A 20674-nucleotide genomic window follows, 5' to 3' on the forward strand; every position below is an offset into this window, starting at 1 on the left:
CTTTTCCCAGTCATGAATTTCAATTAAAACCAAACAACTGATGAACACATTTCCCTAGAGACTGACTTAAATAGTGGTATTTCATCTGTATAATTCCGAAACAATATTTTCCTATGTGTGTAGAGAAAAAAAGAGAATTTTTGCTTAAAATATTTTTGACAACGTTAGAGACTTTTTTTAGACTCTAATTTTTCCTTTTTCAGGGGAACCAAGTAGAGAAATTTTTATTGCAGTTGGGTCAAGGCAGAATTTTTATAGAAAAAATAAAATAAAAAATCAAAATTTGAACTAAACTGAAAAAACCCCAAGTAATATCCTGAGATTTCATCAAAACCATAACATTTGCAGTAGTCATAATGAAAAATTACTTTTACAAATACTTTTGAATGAAGTTTTGGGCTAAATTGCAAGGGTAGTGCCATAATTGTACTGCATTTTAAAAGGGGGTCTATAAACAGACGAAATAGAAGTTACTAGCAAAGGCTCCTTCAGGCCTTATTTACAGCCAGCGTTAGATGAAGAGTTATTTAGTGGGCAAATAAGCCTGCCAGATATGAAAGAGACAAGAAGAAATGTGTCTTGGCATGCTGGAAGGATAAGTATGGAGAAAGCAGAAAGTATTCTATTTGATAGTGATGGAATGTAGCCTGAGATGACCCTATATTCTTGCCTATTGTTAACTTTTTCCCATGCAAAAAAATGCCACAGCCTGTGAGTTCTCTAACAGCAGCTGTCTGGATGGTGGAAGAACAAGCTGTTTACATACATTATTACAGATTTCTGATGATGTGTTGTTTTGGTGCCCTACCAAAATCAAGGTTCCCCTGTGGTATTGTAAAAACATAGAGATTGTTCTCACCACAAAGAGCTTCCAGTCAAAGCTCGTGAGACAGAGCCAGAAGGGAGGGAGAAGGAGAACTGGTTTGTCCAAGGTCATGGCGTAAGTCAGGGCCAGCACCAGCAGGAAAACAGGACCCAGACCTCTAGTCTTTCTGGGCTTACGTAAATAGGGGCATTTACCAGCGCAATCGCTCCTGGGTAAGAATGCCCACACGAGGCATTACGCGAGTATAACTCTAGCTGTCGAGGATGCTGGTGCAATTACGTTACTAAACTTTCCCAGGCAGATGAGCCCCTGGTCCTGGGCTTAAACCGTGATAGCCCTGTTGCAAGGAGACCTTCAGAGTGTTGTTGGAAATTTAGCAAGAGGAAGGAAAGAAAAACCAAAACAAAACAGCCCTCACTTCAATTAGAGGAAAAGATAATTCCTTTCAAGTTGAGAGGCTCGACTCCTGCTGGCCTTTGTTCTTAAGCTTACCCTCACTGTAATTTCATATCGCAACTTGAATAATGCCAGTTTGTTCTGTGATTACCCTCAGCTGGAGCACAAAATTAATATCGCACTAAGTAATTCAGTACATGATGGGTGAACATTTAGTTAAACATGCCCTAAAAAGCTAGGATTTTGCGTGTTTGCTGGAACTCTCTCAGTGACAATTAATTGCCTGTGTTCTTGTGTGTTTACGAGCCTCAGTAAACAGGCGGCATATTTACGTCTCCCCATTACCTTCAGAAATAAACTTCCTTAAGAAAAAAAATCTCATGTTCCCTGATTACAATCTGATTTTAAGTAAACAGAGGGTGGGGAAAGTGACTACTAAGCAGGGCTTTGGAGGGGGGAAGGTGGGAAGCAGAGAATTTTCTCCCTCTGAAATCGTACCACATCTAATGCTGGTAGTATTAAGTTAATATGCTGCAAGAGTGAAGTGGCCTTGGTTAGTCCTCTTACTGTTTGGGGGTTTGTTTGCCCTTTTTATCCTAAGAGTTTAGACTCAAGAACAGATGCAATATTTACTAACTTGTCATGTGAAGCTGCTATAGAAAATACCACCTTTGAAAGGCATGTCATCTAACCTGTGCAAAATCCTGGTGTTTTCTGAAAGTCCTAAATTATTGATGTGGGATCCTGGTTAAGGGTACAGCGGTGATACGCTACAGACGATGTTCCTCTCCCGTTTCTTCACGTAGCATTTCTCTGCCATTGCCTGCTTTTTCTCCTCATGAACCTCCACCAGAACTGAAAGGAAGTACCAGTCCTTCTCCCTATCAGTTGTATTTGCTTTGGACTTTACCATGCGATGAGGGTCTGTAAGGAGAGAGCAACCCACCATTCTTTGTAACAACTAGGGCATCGCCACTGACTGGTCATGTTACTTAATTCTCTTCCACATCACAGAATGAATTAACGCTTGCCAAAGGATTCTGAGGTGCATAGGAAACAGACGGTAGACAAAAGAATAAGAATATTTTTTACTTTGGTTGTATCCATTAACATCTGCAGAAAGGACTCTTAATGCATAATTTTGGGCTGTCTGTACAACTGGCTGCTAGTTTTATTTGCTTGTGCAGGTAAGAGAGTGTATCAGATGGAAAACACAAACAATTTGGTATCAGTGAATGTTCACTGTTGTTCACTTTTTCCCAAAATTTTTCACTCTGCTGCTGTCTGTAGATTTCCTTTAGGATTGGGCCTTTATGTAGAAGTAGACCAATGGAAATACCTGAGCCATAGTATTAAGATAGAAGATGATAAAGGGAAAAACAATGAAATCTAATGACAGATAGATGGCAAGCCTTTGCTGTTGTCCCAAATCTCATACATTAACTCTTTTAGATTTACTTTAGGCCATCTGCAGCTCTGCCTAATTCTAGATGTCATGGTGCTGTGATAGTTAGTGCTGAAGAGCAGAGAGCAAACCTGGCTGATTTTTCACGCAGGTGGGGGAGGTGTGTGTGTGTGGGGAAAGCCACTCTCAGGGGTGTTTGGTCTCTTGTGAGAGGAGGACGTCTGAAAAAGGTGGCATCCCCCACCTCAGAGAGATTTCGTCCATCCCAGACACTTAAAGCTGTTGTCGTTAAGCTAAGTGTTTCATTCCTCTGTGTCTTTTTTTCCCCACCGCCTCCACGGTTATCGCATGTTTTACTGATGGTTGTACCAGGATATATCCCTTGTTAGAAATTCAGTTAGCTATCCTTAGGCAAATCAGCTTGATAAATGAACTATTAAATAGCAAGTTTCTGTGTCCATCAATATGGTTTTAAGGTACCTGGACTGAAGGAGCTGACAGATCTAGAAATAAAATCAGTATTCTTCCTGTAACCCATTGTAAACAAGCTGTCAAGCATCACTATGGCCTCCTTTGAAATAGCTTTAATGAGTAAATAGAGAGAATAAAAGCAGAGAGACAGCGTCAAAAATGTAAGCCCAAGATAATTGTTCTTTTTTTTTCTTTAACCTATTATATTGCTTTAGGTGGTGGTAGCTGTATTTCTGCTGCTCAACAAGCAGATTTTCCCTAGTCCTGACTTAGACAATTTTGACATAATTTTGTCAAAAGTTAATACTTCTAGAATATGTATTGCTGCTTTTCAAGAGGAAGGAGCTAGAAAATGCTTGAATTGCTCCCTGATTCTGATACCCATGTCTTTAGAAGGTTTTCATAGGATAGGTAAAAAGCTTAGTCAAAAAAATCCAAAAACCCAACCAAACAGAAGTGTAAGTACAATTGTATTTTAGCAAATGAGACCCCCTGAATTATGTTCTTCTACTAGCTGTCTGCTTTTTTCTTTTAACTCACTTCATGTGAATGAAGAAATCCGTGTTTTATGAAAGGTAAAAATACATCCAAAGAGATGTAATTTCTGTACTTCAGGCTGCTGGGAGAAGCATTCTCTTTTTTTTCTCCTGTCAGTTAACTCTGGGTTTCTTATCCACGGCTTTGGTTGTTGCCGAGTCAATATCCTTTGGCGCCTGCCTTCGAATGTATTTGGCTGTCTGGTTTACAGTTGATCTGTTCCCATTTATTTTATTTCATTTCTAGATTTCCCATTGCAGAGATCCTTATTGCTCGGCTGTCTGGTGAATCTCCCCCCAGGTCGGTGACACCAGCAGCAGCAGCGCCTTTGCAGGTGCACTGGGACTTGGCTTGCTCGCTGGATTCTCGCGAGTGGGCCTGGCTTGGGCTTGATAATGAGCCTCCAATAGGAGGAAAAAAAGTTGTGAAGTTTGCTCGCTGTTGCTCACTGGGATCGAACAGCTTGTCTTTTCTTTTGAGGAACATTTATACTTAACACTCGGTAGGCAAACTGCTATTTCAGTTTGCAAGTGGATTCGGTTATTCAAATGCACAGGCCAGAAAATGAAGGGGATTCTATTTAAACAGTGTGCTCCCGAGTCACAGATGATCTTTTTGATGTCTGTATTTTGCAAATGGAAATTTTCCATTTTCCAGCACTAGCATTTGTTCAGAGGCTGTGTGCTATCTAAATCTGCTTTTGTGGCTGTTCATTTGCATTTTTGCTATGCTATATTGCCTCCCGTTTTCTCCCCTTGGCCCCCCACTCTTTTATATTGAATTCCTATTTTTGCTGCCTCTGCTCTCTCTTGCATCTCTGAAGGCTCAATCATGCAAGGTGCTGAGCACTCGGAACAAACAGCAGAGACTGCTCAGCCCCTTGTCAGGATTACAGCTGAAAAGGGAAATCCAGACCATCTGCATATGTAAGACTTTTGCTGGGAGAGAGCAGGAGGAAGGTGGAGCTGTTACCCACGCAGGTAGCAGCCCGGCTTCTCCTGCAGCTCCCGACCTTTTCCTACTGGCGAGAACTGCTGGTGCTACTGGCCCGTGTGTCTGATGGGGGTGTGTGGAAGTCGCGTGTTGAAATTTTATGCCGTGACGTGAAATACTCACAGTGGTCAGGTGGCATAGCGAAAGTGGTCCTTCCTGGACGTAAAATAACGGCCACAGCAAACCTTGCATGTTCAGATAGATCTCTTGGTCAGAATGCGTGTTTTTCTACTTTCTTAGTATTTCTTTTTTATTTCGCCCTCTACACATAGGTTCTTTCTTCCCCCAACTCTGGTTACATCCACTTCTACAAGCAAACTGCTTAGCAAGAAAAACTGCATTAATATCCTGAGGGAAAAGTGAGAAGGTGGGGAGAGAAGCACAACAACTTAATTCTGGCAGTTGAAAGAACAATCTGAAAGTTGTCAGGCTCAAAGTATCACGTACCGTCAAGTAATCACTATTCACTTCTGCAGATACCAACCCTCAAACAGTCTATTTCACCCTCGGGGAAAGCAGAGGGGGAGAAGAAAAAGCATAAGCAAGAGTATCATGCGCTACCATGAGAGGCAGCGTATTTAAAGCTGAGCAGCAATGTAAACCATAGGGCTGGGAGCTGGGAATTGCAGGCTTCTCCTCCCATGCCCGTCTGTCTTCTTCATTCACCTCTGCTCTGAGCTTCCGAGGGACCGTGCAGTCCTGGCCAGCTTGGACTTCAGTAGGAATTGAAAAGACTCAATAGTTTACCCAACCTGGCTTAGGCAGGTTTGGAAGCTGGCGCAGCGGTGGTGCTCCACGGGGCTCCTCCGGATGGGCAAGAGTGACTGGTTAATGCCTGTGCAGTGCTCTGGGAACAGAGCGCTCGTTTTGCCAAAGTTTTTCTCCTGAAACGGGGGGCAAATACCTGTGCAAGCACGGTGTGTTGTTCCCACTGTATGGCATACGACTGGTACCTAAATACCAATAATGAATAATTACTACTGCCTGGTGATGAAAGCACAGTGTATCTGTGCATACTACACAGATACATAGGCAGTATTTTGAGCGCGCGTACGCCTTCCCACACTGCCCGTTTCCTTCAGCTGCTTTCTTTTGCCCGTGAACTAACTGGCTATGGGGCAGTTATAGGAATCCGTAACAACAGCCTCTGCTTACGAGAACAGCAAACTGCCAGAGTAAAGCGTGATATTTCCATGTTCCTGTCATGTGCAAGCACGTGCCCACAAACCAAAACACAGCTGGCAAGTCTAATTTTAGCTCTACCAGCCTTGAGAAGTGTCCCTTTAAAGAAATTCTTTTTATAATTCTTTTTTTTTCTGAAGCAATTTGCTTGATAATACAGCAGCTGACAATCCTGCTGCAATACTACCGATGATTTAAATAAGAACAAAAAGAAACTGCTGCCCCACATGTTCCCCCCCCCCCCCCCCCCGAATTTATAAATAGGCAAAGCCACTGTAGAAAGGCCCAGGAATCTGATGACGTGTTAAAGGAGCAAGTGATTTAAAAAAAGGAGAAACGCTGGGATCTGTGCACGAGAAACATTTTGTTATTCACGCACTTTTCTTCCCGGTGATTTATAGTCCTGTTGCAAGAGATCCTCTTCTTCGCGTCTTTCGGAGGACGAATATTTGGGACTGCCGTGCTGACACGGGGTTTGCGGCAGGTGTGCAGCTGGCCGCGGGGCGTGGGTGCCACGCCTGGCCCTCACCTGGGCCCGGGGGGCTGCGGGGGGGAGGCCGTGGGGCGCGCTGCCGGGGAGCCCGGCCCGGCCCGGCCGTTCTGGGGGGGGAAACGGAGCCGTGGGTAACTTTTGTGGCACTGTGGTATTTTCACGCGTGTGGCTGAAGGCGCCCGTAAGTCAGGCCGGGCGAGTTTCCTCTTCACCCTCTTCCTCCATTTTGTTCCAACTTTAAATAAATCAAGTCTTATATAAGCGGTCTAACAAAGTATGTATTTAATATGTCTGGCCCCGGGTCGCCTCTCCGCGAAGTGCCGGATGACGGCACGGAGTAGTTTTCTGAGGGGGCCTGGGCGGGAGGACGACGACTTCCCTGCTCGGCGACAAGGCTCCATGACCTTCCCCTGCCTGTTTCTTAAAAAAAAAAAAAAAAAAAAAAAAAAAAAAAAGGCGTTGTGGGGCTTCTCCCCCGCCCCGCCCCGCCCCGCCCCCGCCTCCCCGGCGTTAGGATTTCCCGAGTCCCACGGCAGCTTTTCGGCGCTGCCCGCTCCGGCGGGGCCGCGGGCGGCGGGGCGCGGGCGGCCGCGGGGCCGGGCCGGGCGGAGCGGGGCGGGGCGGGGGCCGCGGCGGCGGCGGCGGCGGCGGCGGCGGGGCGCGGGGAGCCGCGGGGGCGGGCGGGGGCGGCCGCGCGGCCTGCGCCGGCCTCCCGGGGGAGCGGCGCGCCGAGGTCCCTCCCACCGGCGGCGCGGCGCGGAGGGGGTTTGAATGAAAGACAGGACGAGCCCCGAGCACCATGTCACTCCGTGAGGGAGGCAGCGGCAACTAGGCTGGGGAAGGCTCTTCCCTCCCCCCCTTTTTTTTCTTTTCTTTTTTTTTCTTTTTTTTTCCCTTTTTTTTTTTTTTTCCTTCTTCTTCTTCTTGGAAGGGGGGCGGGTGGGGAGCGAGAGGGGAGGGCTCGAGAGTGGGGCGAGCCGAGGAGAGGACGAGGAGAGCGAGCGAGCGAGCGAGCGGCTCTGCGGAGGTTTGGAGTTGCACTGTCTTCCCGGCTCCTCTCGCAGGACGTTTCCCTCCCGAGCCGGGCAGCGGGCACCGCCGGAGGCACGCTGCTGCCAGCGGGGGAGGCGGGCTGCTCCGCCGCGGGCAGCCGGGCAGGGGGCTTCCACCCCCCCACCCACCCCCCAGCCCCGCGCACCCCCGCACACCACCACCCCACGCCCCCCCGGCCAGGCACACACACACACACAGACAGACACACACACGTAGATGTGCGTGCGGGCGCGATTTTGGCTGCGCTGGAAGTAGCGCGCGGTAGACGGCGAGGAAGTCTCGGCAGCCTCCTCCGTCGCCCGCGCTGTCAGGAATAGCGGCGTGAGAGGAAGACAGGCCCCGGGGCACTACACCCTGCCAACGAGTTCCCTGCGCCAGCCAGAAGGACTCCAGCTACATGGGCAAACGCCTGGACCAGCAGCCAATGTACCCCCAGTACACCTACTACTACCCCCACTATCTCCAAACCAAGGTAGGGTACGGCGGGGCCGGGCGCCTGGCGGGCGATGGAGAGCGGAGCGGAGCGGAGCGGCGCCGCGCCGGCCGCGGGCTCGCCTCTCCTCTTCGGCGGCTTTCCCGTCGCTTCCCCGCGTTCGGTGTCACGCAGAGCCGGGCTGGGAGGCAGGCAGCGGGCGCGGGAGAGGCGGCAAGGTTACCGCCTGCCCCCCCCCCCCCCCCCCGCCTTTCTTTCTTTATTTTAATCGATTTATTTATTTATTTTCCCGAGGGCTGCTGGCGTCGGCTAATTCCTCTTATTGTTTGGGGAGACCGGTGCGGTTAACGCTGTCGTAACGGCGGGCAGGTAGTGCGTTCGTGGTGGCACGGGATGAAGATTGCTCTGGACAGCATCAGGCACGCAGCGCTCTTTTGCTGGCTCTCCCGGCGATCTCTACGGTCTATTCGGAGCTTAAAAGCGTTTTGCTGTTAGAAAAGCTGTCTGTGGCGGCTCAAACTTTTAATCAGCTGAGGAGGAGATGCTGCGGAGCTCGGAGCTAACCGACCGTAAATCTGGTGGAGTTTGTTTCAGTGCGTTGCACTGCTTTTAATATTTCATTAAATACTGAGGATGATACAGCTGTACTCTGTTGCATTTAAAAGGTCTGGAAATAGAGGGTAGCTACTTTTGGAGTGCGTATCCAAGCACGGACTCGTCCTTTTTCTTTCTTCTTAATAATTTTTAAGATGCCAGCAGGCTGGAGAGCAGGCCTGCGTCTCCTACAGAGGCTGAGGGAAGTCGATGCTACCTGGCCATGAGTTAGTTAATTAAAGCTTTATTTTTCTAATGCCATTGTGTAATAGTCTGCTCTCTGAAAAGATTTCCTGTGTGACCAAGGGACAGCAACAAAAGAAGGCCCTAAACCGAAAGTTTGCAAACCCTGTTAGGACACTATATTTAAAGAAAAAAAAAGAAAAAAAAAAAAAGAAAAAAAAAGAGAGAAAGGAAAGGGGAAAAAAAAGAGGGGGGAAAAAAAGGGGGGGGTGTAAAAAGAAATACTGTTCTGAAGTCTGACCTCACAGCCACAGATTAACAGTTTCAGTCAATAAGCAAACGTCCTTTGGGGGGGCAAAAACAGGCACAGCGCACACACGTGCGTACGGCACTGCACACACATATACGCATCGCGCTTCTGTGGCAAATTTAACACATGGGACATTTGACGTGTGCGTCTGTGTGTGGTGAAGTGCCACGGGGGAGGCTGACTTCTCCAGACTTTTGGTTTGAAGCACATTGATCTGGCTGCAGTTCTGAAAGGATAAGTTATATTTCCTTGTTAATAAAATTACTTTCCCGTTAATGTTTATAGCCTGACTGCTGCATTATATAAATTAACTAATTGTCAAAACTGTGATTCAGGCTGGTTGGAGTTGTGATGACACCAGAACCACTCAATGTGATTACAGCCTTGTAATTCATGGCAGGGTTACCTCTCACTTCTTCGCTCTGCTGTTTCTTTCTCTGTATTGTACGGATATTTTTTTTTTTTTTTTGCATAAAATTTAGCCTTTTTTAATTTTGTATTTGGGAGTGATTTTTATTGTTTTTTTTTTTTTTTTCTTCCTTTCAAGGTCGATCCAAATTGCATTTTACCTCTGTGACCATTTAGTGTGTATTGTTGCTGTTGCAGCAGCAGCCCATCACTAGCTTGACTGCAATATTGCCTATAGCTTTAACTGTTTGGGGGATTGGGGGACGCAGACTGATGCTATTCCTCAAAACCTGGCAAGCCAAGGACATGAAACAATTGATGGTGTTTTTTTGAAAGAACAATAGCCTCGAGTATTGGAGGAGAAATGTTGGACATTCCATGCCTTTTACTCACGTAGCTTACATTTCGCCAGTCTTTTTTTTTTCCTTTTTTTCTCATTTTTCTCAACTTTGTAAAATAAGCTTTTTGAGGAAATTAACCTTGTATTTGAGCTTAAAATAGTGACAATAGCTTTTCCGTACCTTGGCTTTTTTTTAACCTGATGCTTTAAAAAAATAAATTAAATGCACTTTTATAGCCAGTATATAAAATTATCAACCCCGTGAAAAGTCATGTGTGTCTGTCTTTGCACACGTGCATTATTACTGTAAGGACAAGTAAAATTTCAAATCGGTGATACGTTTTATATGGCATTAATTTTTCTTGTTTTCCTTGCTCCGCAGTTAAGTGCATACATCAAAGCTAAATAATAAACACATATACACGCACCTATATATACACATGTACAAGTATTTCTCTTCTATAGACCTTAAGAGTTTAGCGCAGACAAGCAGCATCTGGATTTTGTTACCTTAAAGCTAGCCATCAGCTTCTGGGACATTTTAAAGCGGTTAGATCCATTGTATGTCTAAAGCTAATAGTCGGGTAATCAAATAACGTTGTGGTGGAGAGCTGTATCTTTTATCATGCCTATTGGAGCAACACATATTAATAAACCCCTGTACGATTCCAGCCATCCTGTGAACTCCAGCTTTTTATTTTCCAAAAACTACTCTTTGTACTGAGCATGGTAAGATTCAGCTCTGCAGAAAGAATGTGTTTTTATGCTCATAGTCATGCACGCTGAGGGGGGGTGCATTCATTTGTAATTAAGAAAGAAATTCTGGCTTTTCTTATGGCATTTGTGTACAGCTTGTGAAATGCAGACTGGCATTGTGTTCAATGGGCAAAGTTTGGAAATTTGTGTTCCCTAGCATATTTGGGTGAAGCACTGGTTTTGCTTCGCTTGTTTGGGGAAGTTGTCTCGGTTCTTCTCAAAGAAGTACCGCGTTACTGTACATCACGCCTTTCTCACGGGGGAGCATGGAGCTGCGCAGGATCTCAGTCAGTCTACAGTCCGTGTTTGTGTCTTCTAACATAGCTAGCATGTTGTTGTGCAGAAATGGTGTAAATGAATAGCTATATGGGTAATGGGATTATAAATAGAAAAAATGGATTCCATATGTTTGTCTGGTTGCTTTAAGTTTTTAGTGTTTTGTGGCCTTTTGTGGAGCATGAAGCATGCACTCTTATTATTCAATTTACTTGTACTCCTTCATTATCAGATGCCACCACCGAAGCTAAAACTTTAATTGCAGGTTTAGACAAACGCATTGTCATCCAAAAATGAAAAGGGGTGTGTGCGGGGCGAAAGTAAATTTTTAAGAGACAATTGCAAGGAATTTAGTATGTCTCTTAAGGACAAGCACCGAGTCTGAGGAAAGACGTAACCTTATTTTTCTTGTTTTGGCATGACGCTGACAACTGCAGTTTGAACGTACAGTGTTGGAACTTCTTCGGGCAGATCCTGAGAGCAGAGTCCAGTTGTCCTAGGAGTTTATTTCAGAGTAAACTTTTTTGGTTACTGTTGTAATTGAAGTATAGTCTTCTCTTCTTGCTGCAAAGAATATTGCACGGAGGTGGTTCAGCTCATGCATATCTGATGAGAATCTATAGGAGCTTTTTAGTTTATTTTGAGACGTTAAGTGAGATTTCCTTAGTTGCATCCTTGCTGATGGCATAACTACTCAAACAACTGGCTTACAGGACTATGTTGCAAATTGTCACATATGAAATGATAACAATGCCAAATCTTGCATCGTGGTCTGAATTTCTTTCTTTAGTTTCTTGCTTGCCAAAGCAAATTCTTTTCTCTTTGCTGTTTTGCACAGAGGAAAACAAAACTAGGCACCATGAAATATCACATAATGATATGAAAAAGGGAGAAAAAAATATTAACTGAACTATTTGAATATATTTGGAAGTGTCTTTAATTTAGTAGATGCTGTGTTTTATCTTTGTCCTCTGCAGCTGGGGTAGACCTAGCGCTGGGGTAAGCTTTCTCTCCAAACGCTCTGCTGAAAAAAGCTGAATTACTTGGCTAGAAAGGAGGAGGTGCCACAGTTACCTGCCAACAGGAATTGTTTGGTTTACGATCACTGTACCTGCATTTGGGGTAAAAATACGCCAGTTTAGCAGCTATTTCCGTGCGGTTTGCTTTCATGCATTCTCCAGATATTTCCTACTTATTAGTCATGGTTCGGGTTTGGTAGTTTAAGTCTCATGGTGTTGACTCTCCTACCCTGTTAGAAGGCTGAAATACCTCAAACAGAGAGGTGGTGTTTACTGTACTCACGATACCTCTTCATCTCTGATTGCCTGATGCACATATGAACACATGCAAAAGGAAGAAGTGTGATTTCCCAACACCTATGTGAATAAAATCCTGTCTCTGTGGACGTGAAAGTTGTGCAGACTGGCCCGCGGGCAAGAGTGGCTTAATGAGCATGTCCATGAAGTGACAGATACGTGCCCCAGCTGAGGAAAAAAACAATTGGGAAATTCAAACAGGTGTACTCAGAAGAGTTTAAGCTTGATAAAGTAATTTTACAGGTACATGTCTGGGCACGTGTATGTGTTTTGTTATGTTTCCTTTTGCCATTTTTAGGGCACAAAGGAATTGGGGACCTCTTTCAGTTCCGTGCCACGAGCAAGCCTCCCTCCTTGCTCATTTTAGAAAGCGTATTTTTGGAATTGGCGCAAAGCTCTTGCCTCTCTTCACCTTGTACCTACCAATCCTGTGCTGTTTTGTCACTCACGTTTCTGTTTAGCGAGTTTACCGCATTCCCCACTTTTGGCCATCTGGCCATACAGAAGGCCTTGAAGAAAGCGTTCCAGATACAGAGATGCCTGACAGGGCTTCTCTGGCTGGTAGTGTTCAGATTGTGTTTGGTGCCTGGTGTGAAGCAGGGGTCAGGTGTAAGGAGTAATTCATCAACCACACACTGATTTCAGGCTGCATTTCCAACCATCTGCAGCTTGGATTGCTGCCAGAGCTCAAAAGTCTAGCTGGAGCCCATGTGATTGTGCCAAAGTAAAGGCAAACACTTGCAAATAGAGAAATGCATTTCTAGGAATGAAGTTCGTTCGCACTTAGCCCCTGTTTGATTCAGTATGTCGCAGCATGTTTTAAATGCTTCCGAGAGCTGCCCAAAAGAAATATGAGTTCGTTTAAATGCCATTTAAAAATATTTAAGCCTGGCTGTAATTTTGACAGTAATATTAATATCGAACTCTAGAATTTTGCCGGTTGCTTTAAACAATAAGGAAGATAAAAGTTATGTTCCTCTGAAAAATGCAGAAATATATGAACTCGTTTGTTTTCCATTACTGTTTGCCATCTATCCTTACATGCGTGGAGAAAAAATACTTTTGTTGCTGTAAGGGACACCAGGATATATATTAAAGTGATGTTGAATCTCTTGGTTGATCTTCCTTTCATGTGTTGCCTCAATGTCTCAAAGTCTGTTTAAATAAAAAAAAAAAAAAAAAAAAAAAAGCCTCCTCCCCCCCCCCCCCAAACAAACAAACAAACAAACAAAAAACCCGAACACCAAAACTGTGGGAAAGTTCAGATTTTTTTTTCCCGAACATTTGTGTATTACTGTGTCTTATGGAGATTTATTTTACAAGCAGATATTTTACTTCCATAACAAAAGATGGAAGTTACAAGCATTTGCCAGATTAGGCAACATAGATCTTGCTGTGGCAAATGCAGTGTGTTAATAGTTATAATTTAGAATGCCTTATACTAGGTGCCCCTTCAAAATAAAGTACAATGCTTCAGAACTGGACTGGTTTGGTTCTTAATGCATGGGGGCCTTTCAGAGTAAGCATGATGGTATATTCGCACTTTAATTCAAGTATCTTGGAAAAAATCATCAGACTGTCAGTTCTTAAATTTCCATGAGTTAAAAACCAGATAAGAAAAGATGCCTTCCAAGTAGGATGCCTGAGTTCATTTCAGGTCTTGCTGTAAGTAGCCTGGATAGTGTTCCCTTTGCATATAATTGCAGGCAGGGTTTTTTAATTATTATTTTTGTTTAGTGTGGGGGAAGTGGGTTTGTCACTATCTACGCTCCAGGCAGGGACTTTGAGTTCACTTGCAAACAAGCCCATTCTGGAGTGTCCAGGAAGAGAAGCAGATTTTAAAAAATGAGTGGGCTGTTTTTTTTTTTTTTTTTTTTTCTGTTTTGTTTTTCTTGAAGAAAAGCCTTTTAATGTTAGAAATTTTATGTAGAGGAAAATGGTTAATGTGTCTCCAGAACTTGCTTCCAGTGCTACATTAAGTTTGTGTTTTGTAACAGTCTCATCAGCTACAGCTGTATGTGATTAAATAGTGTAATATCAAAAGCATGTGTGAATAAGAGCTTTTATGATATAGTTGTTCCATACCAAAGACTGCAGATGGGCAGAGAAGGGAGACAGAGAACAGTGATTTACTCAGATATTGTCACAGCCTATATTGTGAGTGTTTGTGTAGTGATCGTTTCGCAATTGCTTTCCCACTTGTACGGGCAAGATTGAGTGATGGAGGGAAGTTTAGAAGTAAACACTTTTACACAGAGAGCTACTTTAAATGTGCAAAGTATCAGCCTGAGAATGGTGTCTGCTGATGCAGAATGACATACCAATATTGTAAGTAGCTGATTAACAGTAATATTATTGAATAGAAGTTATAGTGAGAGGGATCTGTGCTGCTTCCTTTGAAAAATCAACGAAAGAGATTCACTTGTCTTCAGGAAGGCAGAATCAGGCCCACAAAGCACATGCTGTTCTCCATGGCAAAACCAGGACAGCTGAACAATATGCAGGTTTAAAAAAAAAAAAAAATTACAAAAGAAACAAGAACTGTCTATCAAAATGATTCTACATAGTACAAGTGGGTGAGGACATACCTCATATGATATTTAACAACATTTTGGGTTTTCTGTGGCTATAATTTCTATTCAACATTATTTATTCTGATTTATAATTTTAGAGAATGAACCCCCCCCCCCAACTGTTCTGTCTTTCTGTCTGTTTCTCTCTGCCACAATTGAGATATGATTTATATGTAGTGGAACTCTAATTGCCATAGGAGATGTTTTCCATGGAGCCCTGTGCCTATAATGAAGATTAGCAATTTCTGTGAGAGAGTAAGCATGGTTAATCCACAAGAAGTAAAGGGTAGAGTGGTGAGCCTGTTTTGCTTTTGTTTATGTAATTGTTAAGATAAAAATACTGTGTAGCCTCTTTGAAATTTGAAACAAGTCAGTTTTCTGTGTAGGTCTTTTTTTTGAGGATACAGTGTTTCTAAATGGAGAACTGAAGCAAAGGTTACTTGTCCTATCTGTAGTTGTAGATTAGAGGCTCCTGTTGAATTCCTCAGCCACACTGTCTTTTTGATTTTGTTGGTTTACAGCAAAGTCTAATCTCTTCTAGAATTTTTTATTAACTGAAAGACTTTTCAGGCCTGACACTGTCAAATAAGAGAAAAAGATGATTTTTCCTACTTTTGGATGCAATGACTTTCTTCTTGTCTTCCTTTTTTGTTTCTGTGCTTGCTTGCTTGCAACCATGGTGGGAATAAATTCCCTCTCTGCTTATCTGTCATAAAGTCAACTTCAGTATGAAATGTGGTAGTTTATTAAAAAAGTAAATATTTACATTTTTAAGTGTTTCATTTGTGGTAAATTTATGCAGATGAAATTGTCAGGACAGATTTTCTATAAGGGTTCCTCAGTGAATTGTGTTGACTTCATTCAGATGCAAATGAATGAAATAAACCACCTGACTTGTATAGATCACGGTCAAAGCTGGAAGATGCATAAGATTGCATGTTTACAATGTAAAGTGCTCTGATATTTTGTTCCTCGGTGGTGTCTCCATGACACATGTTTTATGGCTGGTACCATGTGGTTGATGATGATTTATGGGCTGTCACATAGTGGAAGTGACGTCACTGCTGTGTGATTCAAATTTATTCAAGAAGAGAAGTTGTTGAACAGATTTGTATCCCCCCCTCCCATGTATAAATCAAGCAGCAGTTTGTTCTTACTCTGCGAGTTTGCATTAATAGACTAAATCCTGAAGCTGCACTTCAATACTCCACTGCAGAGCGTGGCAGAGAAAAGCGGGAGAGTCTTGCAGGTAGACCAACGTGATGTTGTTTCATTTAACTGATTGCTCGTTAGGCTTCTGTCCCGCTCCCTTCCCCAGCCCCTTTCACAGCCCTTCCTCTGCCCAGCCCAGCTATATTTAGAGACCAGCCAGGCTGAGCCATTCAAAGTTCAGTATCGACGCTGGGCGGGAGCCTGACCTTTCCGCACGCGGCCTCGCACCGGCGGGATCAGCCATCGAGTCCCGTCTGACTTGCCTGCGAGAACTCTCTGGTTATTCGACGCGACATGTGGTGCAGTCTAGTTGCCTTCCTGGGTGAGAAGCTGGCAACCTTTGCCCCCGGGTTACCGGAGGGCGAGAGGCAGACTGAAGATGCGGTAGACGGGGCAGAGGGCTGTTTTGGACGCGTGGTGCCAGAGTTGGTAAAACCTTGAGGTGGTGCATTGGTGACCTGCGAGATGAAGGGAGATTAGGGGACTTCAGATGGAGGCGTTTCGCCGGAGGAGGAGATAAGGGAGCCTGGTGTACCGCTATATCACAAAAGGTTTTTAAAGCTAGGTATCCATAGTTACAGCAGGAGAGTTAAAATCTAGATTTCAGGGACTCACCTGGTGTAATGTCCTCCTTCCCTTTAAAGAAGAAAGTATTTGGCAGTTCTTAAGGCTGGAATGATGTGCCTGTGTGAATTCCCTGATGCTCTGAGAACTGCCTGTTTAAAGTCTGCTCTATTTTTCCCCTCTTGTTCTAATTTTTCCAGCTGTGGAAAAAAAAAAAAAAAGGCATTGCAATTCTTAGCCATATAAGGGACTTGTTAGTTTCTTTATGTGGTTGAGAATTGTTTCTCCTTTTGGTCTTCAAAGGCTGTTGCTGCTGAGTTTGCTTTAAAGGGAAGGAACTACTTCTTGCTTAGACAAAGGCTGCAATCCTCGTTTCTTCTCTTCATCACATCTCTCTGACCTTTCATTGGGGGACATGCATATAAATAAATTCTGCTTGTTGGTATCGTGCAAGTTGATGGATGCTCTTGTGAAGAGAGAAGCATAATGGGAAATGCAGTCTTCATTTCTGGTCTCTCATTTTATAGTGATGAATTTGGTTTGGTGCCAGTTAGTAAGTACATGACCTTTTCCCTACATCTTTTGATTCGTGACAGGGGGTGTCAGAGCTGTGTTAGTGATCTCTCGTTTCAGCTTTTAACAAACTATGAAATATTAAAAATGAATTAGGTCACTTGGAGCTCAGCTAATATGTCTGTGATGCAGGATGGTGATTTCACATTAATGAAGCATAACACGCAGCTTAAAATATAAAATTCAGATTTTTGTGAACACGCAAACAGCAGGGACATATCACTTTTAAGTCAGAATGTTTTATCTTGAAAATGTTATCTTTTTAAGACAAACCAAACAAGATATTTTGCAAAGATGGTGTTATCGGCAGCATTCATTTAGTGTTCATTCCAGAAAATCGTATCTGCCTTTCAGCCTAATTAGAGCTAAGTTTTTCAGTGTATTTACTTTAAGATCAAAACTGCCGACAAGACTTCTTTTAGTATCGGCTGAGATGTGTCTACACAGCTGTCAATGTTCTGCTTAGCTGATACACACAAACTGATAATCTACCATATGTAACTGAACAGTGTAATATATACTCGTTTCATGTGCAAATGACACTTCTGAAATTGTTTAGTGATGAAAAGAGCTATGAATGGTACAATGAATAAGGTAAAGAATAGGACCAATAGCTCTTATACAATTCCCTGCCCGGTTTTGCATTCACGAAAACTGGCTTTAATACCGCTCTGTACCTGAAAGGCATCAGAAAAAAGTCAGAGGCACTGCAGTCCTTCAGATGTTTGACAGAGCGTGCAGGAGGACTTGGTAAGCTGAATACTTTACCTAGGCTGTATTAAGATGATGTTTACTGTGTCAAGGTAGAGCTGCACTAAGTACTGTTAAACAATCCTTCATGAAAACAAGCATACAGCAGACATATTGCTGTGGCCTTTAGCAAAGCATCTGGGAGCTTTCTGCCTGGGAGAGCATCACACTTGCGGATTTTGTCTTTGTGCTCTTTGTATCTCTTTGGAGCTTTTACGTCCTAAAGAAACACAGGGGTAGATCCAAATATTCCCAGTAACAGTGCCCTTTCGGTGGCACTTTTACTATGGCTACTGGCTGGCGGTGCAAGATGGGATAATAATAAATCTGGCTGATGTATGGTGACTCTGGGATGGCAGTAGTGGTGCATGCTGATTCCACCTGTCTGTTGTTGCCTTCCAGGTACAGGTGTGCAATGCACTGAGTCATCTTGAATTTTGAGATTACGGCTATAATTCCCATCTCTAGAAACAGCCGTGAGAAAGCTGTAGACTACTGGCCCGCCAGGACATACTTGTTATCTGTGTGATTTAGAAGCCTTGCCGGCCACTCAGTTTCTGCTTTATATCTCTGCCATTTTACAAAATCACTGTAATTGTATACAGTTGTCCCCGCGCAACGTGCAATTTCCTGTAGTTTGAAAACCTTTCAGCATAAGATTGTCTAAACTTAATAGCATAAACATTAATTTACTGTGTTAGATGGGTTATTGGGTGTTTTTAGCATGCATAAGTCTGGCAATAATTGTGCTGGACAGAAGAAATAAGTTTTGTTTCTTTCACTTTCTGCCCTGCTTTTACTTAAATGGATCCCTGGTGATGGTAATAGTTAGCATGTAGCAGTCATTTCAATTTTCAGTGGGCTGTATAAACATTAACTAATCTTCAGAGGCCATTCTGAGAGGTGCCTTAAACACCTTATTTGCTCATGTAATGGCTGCATGCAAATAATGGCCTCAGCCTCCAGAAGCCTTATACCGGATTATCGAGAGTTTGGGGATAGACTTGTGTAGCATCCACACCTTCTCTTTTTGGGCAGAACAGGGAGGTGGGGAATGTTGATGCTGCTTTATGAGCAAATGCAGTGCATGAGTGATGTAAGAGTGGAGGCAAAGCTGGGAAAATAAAGGAGAAACATTTGCAGAAGGTGGCATGTTAAACTCTGGTTATCCAGAAGTGCTGAGTACTCACAACTCCAACAGATGGAGGTCTCAAAAACATTTGAAGCCAGACCCAATACGACTCCCAGGTGGGGCATCCAGAATTACAGAGCAGTTTGAAAAATCACTTATCTGAAGTGAGCTCCTGAACCAGCCTAGCTGGTTCAGTGTTACACCTTCTAGCCCTTGAGCCTTTCTGTTGGGGAAGAGGAGAAATGGAGCAGGGTAAAAGGATGCGCTTTCTGGAGGAGAGGAATTCCCTGTTGTTTCAGTGTTGGGGAAGTCATCTGCAGTCCTACTAAGGCACCCAGGTGAAAAGGACATTCGTGGTGTGTGACCAGTGATGAGGGGCAGATCAGGGCCCAGGTTGCACAGTTGTAGAGATTCAAACAGTGCTTGGCCCAAATTTTTCCAGAAGACATTAAAAACTTAGGGGACACCTGGATAAGTATGCAAAGGATGCTTCGAAATAACAGAGGGAAAAACTCTTTCAAGCAGCGCCCATGCACAGCCCCCAGCCTCGCTGGCTCTTGCAGAGCCTCCTGTCAGGCACCAATGGGAAGGGTTTTTGAAATGATTGTCACAATTTGATCAGCATCCTGTAAGGACTGGTCTATGTTCGAGTCCTTCAGGATAATTTTTTCCAATCTACAGCACCCTGTTAATCAGCAAGGGAATAGCAAAGAAGTTATTTACGGGTAGGTGTTAGCTAAATAGTAGTTGATAGATACAGATTCATCAGAGCCAACTGGCTTTGGTTTTCTCATGCCTGATGTTGTGTGCCTTGCCAGGACTTATTTTAGATATTTTTGTTGTCATTACTTTTTTTTATTCCTCTCATCTTGGCTTGTAACACTATCATATGTGCTTGCCTTACTGTTGTATTGAAGTAGTTGAGTTTTTAAAAATTACGGCTTGCTGGACTCAAAGGTACACTGTGGATGGGAGAGAAATGGGTGATATCCCTGATGCTGATAACTTCTTGTGTCCCAAGAGTTTTGTTTTAAACATATGAAAACACTATAAACAAGAGTGGATTATTGGTGTTTTTAAAGCAGAACAAGGAACTGTGCCAATGGCCACAAAGATGTAGATTGTGAATTTTACAATGTGTGTTGAGGAATGAGGTATGACTGCCACGCTACTATAACAGCTGATGAAGTAGACTTCATTTATGCTTCATCTCTCCTGGTCTTTTAGCAAGGGAGTAAATTATTAGTTGTTTATTATTTCTTAACCATCAGTGGGTGACTTCCTTTTTGTGCTAGTCAGCTATTCTGGGGTAGATATGGGAATTTTATTTCCTTCTTCCTATTTCCCACATTCTCATTTGCTCTTAGGAGGGATTGTCAGGTAAGTTCAAGCCTACTTTTTAACCAGCCCTAGTGGCAAAGAGGTGATCTGAGGCTTAGGTGACAAGGACAGACCTTGAAAAGGCTGAGGCACGAGGTGTGGGCACCATTGGCACGAAATGAATGGAAGAAAAGCCAGAAGCCTTATTTTTATTCTATGATTTGTCCATCTTTTGTGATTTAGCATATCAACCTCTTTTCTCCCAGTTTTAGATTTTTTTCCCCTTGTTTTATTTTTGTCTCATCCTTTTAAGAGCTCTTCTAGTTCTCATTTTGCTTTCACCTAATGCTTTTGTGTATGTCACCGCATGGTGCTTGTTCTGGCATTTGACCACAACTTTTTTTTTTTTTATATAGATATTGCAATTGTGTTTCCTAAGCCAGTCATGTTCTTCCCCTCTTTTTTTTTTTTGGATGTTGTTTTACTGTTTGCAGACTGCCTCTGACTGTGCAGTTCTGTTGTGCTGAGCTGCATACAAAACCAGGGTAAGAGATAGTCCCTGCCTGCAAGAGTTTATG

General features: G+C 43.5%; 1 protein-coding gene across 8 annotated transcripts in view; it reads left to right on the top strand.

The window, feature by feature from the left end:
• The window catches only part of RBMS3 (RNA binding motif single stranded interacting protein 3), a 724940-nt gene that overhangs the window by 264889 nt on the left and 439377 nt on the right, over positions 1-20674 (top strand). Inside the window, exon 1 of one of the 8 annotated variants that reach the window (XM_075052987.1) lies at positions 6927-7828. The exons of 4 other annotated variants lie outside the window; for them this stretch is intronic. In XM_075052987.1, the coding sequence (XP_074909088.1) occupies positions 7754-7828 (75 nt within the window). In that variant the 5' untranslated portion in view covers positions 6927-7753. Of the gene's footprint in view, positions 1-6926; positions 7829-20674 lie in introns of those variants that run through there. 3 more of the 8 variants (XM_075052969.1, XM_075052960.1, XM_075052952.1) reach the window with 3 other exon arrangements.

Source organism: Buteo buteo, chromosome 2 (genome assembly GCF_964188355.1).
Source record: "Buteo buteo chromosome 2, bButBut1.hap1.1, whole genome shotgun sequence".
NCBI classification, from domain to species: domain Eukaryota; kingdom Metazoa; phylum Chordata; class Aves; order Accipitriformes; family Accipitridae; genus Buteo; species Buteo buteo.